Below are 6918 nucleotides of genomic sequence, written 5' to 3' on the forward strand. Positions count from 1 at the left end.
CATCCCTCCGCACCCCAAGCATTTGGAAAGGACTGTATTTGAGGATCTAGTCTTGTCCCACTGCCAGTTGAAACGAAGCTCTCTTTAATAAGGTGCTAAAAATATCGTCTTTCTCTAGTAATGTCATGTTTTTGTTATGGATGCTTGGGACAGAGGGGCAAGTCTAAAATGGGGGGGGGGGGAAAGATGACACAAAGCCTGGTGAAGTTGTGTTTAGGGAATGCTGATACCATTTACCATAGCTCCATGGAGGACTGCACAGTCGTCGTGTGTACACGGGGAGATGAAGCTACGCGAACCTGGGCTAAGAAAAGATTAAGGCTGGGTAGCCCTAGTACTCCTGAGAGCTGGTGCCCAGCCTCTCATTAAAAGCACGCTGGGGGTAGGACAGCCTCAGCAGGGGTGGGAACCCGTTATCCCTGCTGCATGGGGAGAGCCTCACCACGCATGACCGGACTTGCTCCAAACCCTCCAAGTTTTGGAGGATGTGTCTTTCTGTTCAAATGATGTGTCTTTCTGTTCAAATATCACCTGGTGCTTTAGCAACAGTTTTCACACTGTCACTCTGCAGCCAAAGAAACTACTGCAAACCTATGTAGGGTACTAAGAGCTGGAGCCATCTCACTTGTTCTCCCCCAGGAAGAAAAGAAACTCTTAGCTGAACTGGGATATGAAACCTGCCATTGCTGCAGGGACCCTCACAAGCTGCTGCTCGGGCTCAGTAAGGGAGGGAGGCCACTTTTCCCAGAGGCAGTGGGAACACTGTAACCTCGTGGGGCAGATGGCAGCAGAGCTATGGGGTATGGTGAGGAGCGGGGGCCACCTCGGAGCTGGGAGCACTGGGAAACCCTTGTTTTAACGTGGACAGTGCTGGAGAGAGGTCTGGGATGGCCTCCGCTTCACCTCTCGGGCCCCTGCATCCCTGTGGCATCCCTGGGAGTGGCACACACCGTGCCCCCCATGCCTGTGCGCGCAGCTGTAGGGGCATGGATCCTGGTACTTGCTTTGGCGCTTTCCACAACCCTCGTGTCCGATGTTACCAGCCCAACGCCAGCTTGCTCACCCAAGCACGCAGGGGCTTATTTGTTTTAAGTGTTAAGCTGTGAATTTAGGCTGTTATCTGGATTGTATACCCGAGGGCTGCTCCTCAACGTTGCTCACTTTCCTCCATTTCTCCTCTTCAGCTTGCCTTTTCCTTCCATGGCTCTGGAGTGATTTTTGGCGTGTCATCTTGGGGACTGCTCAGTAAAGCCCTCAGCCACCAAAGGTCAGGCGTGCCATAGAAATACCTGGTAATAGGTCCTAGGTGCTGGTTATGTCTAGAACGGTGTTTCCTGGAAAAAGGCAGCTCAGGTCCCCTGGTCGGTGGCTCTCCGGGCCGCTGCGAAGGTGCAGGGCTGGGCCGGCATCCACGGGCTGCCCCTCTGCAACGCACCTCCTGCGAGTGGGGAGACGGGGTTCAGGGGGGAAGTTTAAGGAAGAAAAAAGCTGTTCAGCCGCTGCTGCGTGCGGGACGAGGGTGCGTTTGGTGCAGGCGAGCCTGTGCGCTCAGCCGGTGCCCTGGGAGCCGCCCGGGCGGCCGCAGCATCCCTGCAGGCAGGGCCGGCTCCCCCCGCCCGCGGGGCGGCCGGGCGCTTTTATCCCGGCAAACGCAGACGTTTAAAATAGGATTTTGTTCAACCGGCGTAAGTGACGCCGGCTCTATGTATAGTCGGCGCCGGGGAGCGGCCAAGTGACGCCCATCTCGGAAAAACCCGGAGCGACCCGAGCCCGTCCCGGGGTCCCCCCCGCCGGGCGACCGGCCACCCCCACCCCGGGCGACCAAGCGGGCCCCCGCTGCCCGGCGGCTGCCTGCGGCGCGGCGCGGGGGGAGCCGGGCCCGGCGCGGGGGGAGCCGGGCCCGGCCCGACCCCTCCGCCCCCCGGCGGTGATGCCCGGCCGGGCCAGGAGCCGGGCGGAGGAGGGGAGGGGAGGGCAGGGGGTGGGCGGCCCGCGCGCTGCCCCCCCGTCCCCGCCGGCACGTGCCTGCCCGCCCCCTCGGGCCACTGCCGCGCCCCGACGGCCCCGGCATGGACGCGCCCGGGCAGCCGCCCGCCGGCCCCACGGCCGGCCCCGAGGGCGCGGCGGCGGGACGGGGCCCCAGCCCGGAGGCGGCCACCGAGGAGGAGGAGGCGGCGGCGGCGTCGTACGTGGAGATCCGCGGCTCGCCGCGGGGGCCGGAGGAAAGCCGCCAGCCCCCCGAGCTGGGCCCGGCCGGCGGCGCGGAGCGAGCGGCCGGTGCCGCCCCGGCAAGCGGAGCCGGCCGGACCGGGGATGCTGGCTGCTCGGCGAGCGGCGGGGCGGCAGGGCCAGCATCCTCGGACCGCGGGCGAGATCGCCCGCCTTCCCCGGGCGCGGCGGGATGCGGCGCTGACTCCGGCCCCGGCTCCGGGGGGGCGGCGGGGAGCGGCGGGCGGCCGGAGGCGGGGGGCTGCCCGGAGTCCTCCTCCTCCTCCTGCCCTTCGCCGGTGACCAAGGCGGGCGGCTTTCCCGCAATGGGCGACCCGGTGTCGGCGGAGGGCAAAACCTCCTCGTCCTCCTTCGGCTACGAAAGCGAGGAAGACGAGGGCGCGGGGCGCAAGGCGGCCCCCCCCGGCGCCCCCCCGGGCATCCCCCCCGGCGGCAGCCGCGACGAGGCGCACTATATCAGCACGCAGGAGATCCAGCTGAGCGAGGTGGACCACGACATGGACTTCGACGCGGGGCTGGCCGCCCGCTGGGACTTCGAGGACAACAACGTGATCTACTCCTTCGTGGACTACGCCTCCTTCGGCAGCGACGAGACCCCGGGGGACACGCCGACGGAGGAGGAGGAGGAGGAGAATAGCTGCTACCTCAGCACGACCACCAGCGACCCCAACAACCAGACGGACAGCATCGACAACACCAGCAGCACCGAGATCGTCAGCCTTACCTCCGAACACGACACCCCCGGCGGGGAGAAGCGCGCCAGCTCGGGGGAGAGCCGGTCCAAGCAGCCCGGCCGCCCCGCCGGGAGCCCGGCCGCCCAGCTTCTCCTATCAATCAAAGCCGCTTCCCGGGCTATAAATGAGTCTAGCAACGTGCGCGGAAAGCAAAACAGTATTTACGCTGCCAAGCATGAAAGCGACATGAGCCTCCGCGTCCCCGCGGCTCCTGAACGCAACGCGAGTTTAAAAGCGGACGCGGTCCGCGACCACGCGAAAAAATTCATCGCCGTCCCGGCGCGGCTGCAGACGCGGTGCGGGGCCGGGCGGGCCGGGGAGCACTCCAGCGGCGCCTCCAGCGCCGTCAGCGAGCTGGACGATGCCGACAAAGAAGTGCGAAACCTGACGGCCAGGGCGTTCCGCAGCCTGGCGTACCCCTACTTCGACACCCTGCGCCCCGGCTCCCGCGCCTCCTCCGCCTCCCTGCCCGACAATGCCCTGGGCATCAACCGCTGGTCCACCTACCTGGACCTCAAGTGCGGCAGCCTGGGGCCGAGAGCCGAGCCCAGCCTGCTGCGCTCCGGCCGGTCGCAGACCAAAGCCCTCGAGTTCGTGGTCAGCAAGCTCGACGGGGAGATCGCCCACGTCGAGGCGCCGCGGCGGCTGCGGGCGGGCCCGCGGGTGGTGACCCTGCTGGACCTCGGCGATGGCCCCGAGGCCGGGCCGCCCCCCGAGGCGGGCGGCGGGGAGCCGCCGGCGGCGGCGGCGGAGGGCGGCGGGGGGGCGTCCAGCAAGAAGTCCAAGTTCGCCTCCAGCCTCCTGAAAAACGTCATCTCCAAGAAGATGCAGCTGGAGCACGAGTTCAAGATGGAGCGGGGCGAGATCACCGACACCTCCTACACCGGGCTGAGCGCCGGCCGGGAGCCCGAGCCCGCCGGCGGCGGCCGGGAGCGGCAGCGGGAGGGCGGCGTGCAGCGGCAGAGCTCCCGGCACTCGGAGGGCGGCTCGGACTGCGCCGCGGCCGCGGCGGAGGAGGCGGGCGAGGGCGGCGGCGGCGGCGGCCGGTCGCCGGCCTCCAAGGCGTCGACGCCCCGCGAGGGGAGCCGCAGCCTGGACCGAGCGCTGCCCGAGGAGCTGTGCGAGGTGAAGCGCAGCGCCTCGGAGGCCATCAAGGCCACCTTCCTCCGCAGCCAGAACAGCGCCTTCAGGTCCTGGAAGGAGCGGGAGGCGGAGAGGAAGGAGGAGAGGGCGCCCGTCGGCAAGCTGAAGCTCTCCCCCAGGCACGACTGGCGGGCCGACCTGGGCGAGATCTCCGCCGGCAAGTCCACCAAGATGTCCCGCCTGTTTGTCCCCGCCATCCAGCACACGCCCCGGGAGAAGGAGCCCGGCAAGCGGGCGACCAAGTGCTCCGCCGCCGCCGCCGCCTCCTCGCCCCTCGCTGCCAAGCCCAAAGCCCCCGAGATCAAGATCAGCCTGGGCAGCCTGCAGCAGCCCCGGGACGCCGCCTTCAGCATCGCCCAGCTGCTGACGCCGCAGATCGCGGGCCGGCCGCCGGAGGAGGGCAGGGGCCAGCAGCCCAAGCCGCCCAAGGCCGGCGACGGCCCCGACAAGGTGCCGCAGTTCCTGGTGCGCGACGTGAGGGAGGGCAAGCACCGAGCCCAGGGGCCCCTCCACCAGGTGCGGGACGTGCGGAAGCTCATCAAAAGCTCCTACAGCTGCGACTCCGGGGACAACAGCAGCGACAAGGGCAGCGTCGCCTCCGACCAGGGCGGCCCGGAGCAGAAACCCCGGCAGCAGCTGGTCATCGCCGGCGTCCCCAGGTCCCTCTCCCCCGTGGTCATCACCTGCCAGACGGTCGGCCAGGCCAGCGCCAAGCCCACCGAGGCGGGGGCCAAGGCGGCGGGCAGGGCGCCGGCCTGCCCCCCGGAGGGCACCGTCCTGGTGCACCGCACCTCGGGGAGGCTGCCGGTGGCCACCATCGCCCCCAACAAGAGCGACCCCCGCCAGCCGGCCGTGCTGAAGATCGTCTCCAAGTCCGCCGCGCCCTGGCGGCACCAGCCCCCGCCGCCGCCCGCCGCCGAGAGGGGCCGGGGGCCGGAGGAGGACCCGCGGGAGGAGGGCAAAGCGGCGCCGGTGCAAAACGCGCTGGAGAAGCTGACGGCGGCGGTGCGGAGCATGGAGGAGCTGTACAGCTTCAACAAGCGCGAGTGGAAGCGCAAGAGCGACCCGCTGCCCATCACCGACAGCCACGTCCTCTCCCTCATCGCCAGCCAGGAGCGGGGCGCCGGGCCCCGGCCGACCCCCGCCGCCGCCGCTCCCCCCCCGCCGCCGGCGGATAAGGCGGAGGAGCCGTCGGGCAAGGGGCCGGGCGGCGAGCGGCTGCCCCGCCGCCCCTCCAACAACGCCGCCGACAAGGTCTCGGCCAAGGCGGCCGCCTTCGAGAGCCTGGCCCGGCAGCGGCAGCGCGGCCCGCCGCCCCCCCGCGCCGAGCCCCCCGCCGCCCCCCGCGCCCTCCTCACCCTCCGGGGAGCCGGAGGGGCCGGAGCCGCAGCCCCCGCGCCGGGCAAGCCCCCCGCCGAGGGCGGCCTGCGGGGCCAGGCGGCGCCGCGCTCCCCGCGGCTGCCCGCGGGCGGCGGCGAGGCGGAGCGCGGCCCGGACTGCGGGAACTACCTGGCCCTGCCGCTGAAGGCGGCCGCCGAGCCCGGCTCCCCGCCCTCCCCGGTGCCGGTGTCGGGGGCGGGCGGCGGCGTCCGCCCCAGCCCGGTGTCGGCGGCGGCGGCGGCGGCGGCGCTCTGCAGCCTGCAGCCCTTCGGCACCGCCAAGCGCCCCGGCAGCCCCGGGCCCCCGCCCGCGCCCCCGCCCGCCGAGGAGCCCCCCGCCGCCGCCGCGCCGCCCGCCGAGCCGCCGCCCGCCGCCCTCTACCGCCCGCCGCTGCCCTTCGCCGCCCTGCCCGGCGCCGCGCCGCCGCCGCTGCTCTGCTTCTCGCCCTCCGTGCCCGCCGCGGCGACGGCGGCCGAGCCCTTCCCGCAGACGCAGCGCAAGGTGCTGCTGGACGTGAGCACCGGGCAGTACTACCTGGTGGACACGCCGGTGCAGCAGCCCCTCAAGCGGCGCCTCTTCGACCCCGAGACCGGGCAGTACGTGGAGGTGCCGGTGCCCCAGCAGCCGGCCGTCGCCCCCGTCCCGCTGCCCCTCTCGCCTCTGGCCCTCAACGCCGGGGCCTATGGCACCACGTACATGCTCTACCCCGGCCTCCTGCCCGCCGCCGCCATGCTGCCTGCCGGCGCCCTGCCGCGCCCGCTGTCCCACCCGGGCAGCGATGCCAGCGCCCCGGCCGAGCCCGGCAGCCCGGCGGCGGCAGAGGCGGCTTTCACCGAGAGCCCCTACTACGTGGCTACCGGCAAGGGCCTGCCACCGCCGCGGCGCGGGGCAGCCGAGGCGAAGCCGGTCATCAGCATCACAGCGCCAGCCACCGGCCCGCGGATCGTCGCGCCGCCTTCCTTCGATGGCACCACCATGCGCTTCGTGGTGGAGCACCGGTGAAGAGCGCGGGTGAGTGGGTGCAGGCCGTTAGGCATGGCGGTCCCCAGTGATGGTTAAGGGCTGACCGGGTTACCTGCCAAATGAGAGCTGTGCCACAGCTTCTCCTCGAGGCAGGTAATGGGCCTGGGGTCTGCAGGTGGGCCCTCACCAGGGCTTAAAATACAGGCATAAGATAGAAGCGCAAAGGTTACGTATGCCCGTCAGTGCAGTTCGGTATCCCTCGGAGCAGGTCAATACCCCCTTTTTTTTGGCCCGGAGGCAGTTTCTGTAGAAGCACACCATAGCTGCTCGTCACGCTGCCCGTATTTGCGCAGCCCCGTGCCTGGGGGGCCCCGTCTCAGTGGGGTCCCCTTGCTCCCGGTGAGGGGAGTGCTGCTGGGCACCTCCTCTGGACCCACCTTGCAAGCCATGAAACGACCCCTCTGCCTCG

General features: G+C 70.3%; 1 protein-coding gene across 1 annotated transcript; it reads left to right on the top strand.

Annotated features, from left to right (window-relative positions):
• Positions 1-2069: 2069 nt before the first annotated feature.
• Positions 2070-6488, top strand: LOC309592434 (uncharacterized protein C4orf54; the record flags this gene model as incomplete). The annotated part of the gene is made up of 1 exon (XM_082315780.1): positions 2070-6488. The coding sequence occupies one exon, from the start codon at positions 2070-2072 to the stop codon at positions 6486-6488; it is 4419 nt and encodes a 1472-aa protein (XP_082171906.1).
• Between the last annotated feature and the right edge of the window lie 430 nt (positions 6489-6918).

The sequence above is a fragment of the Platalea leucorodia genome (assembly GCF_965183815.1).
Source record: "Platalea leucorodia genome assembly, chromosome: 6".
Classification (NCBI taxonomy): Eukaryota; Metazoa; Chordata; class Aves; order Pelecaniformes; family Threskiornithidae; genus Platalea; species Platalea leucorodia.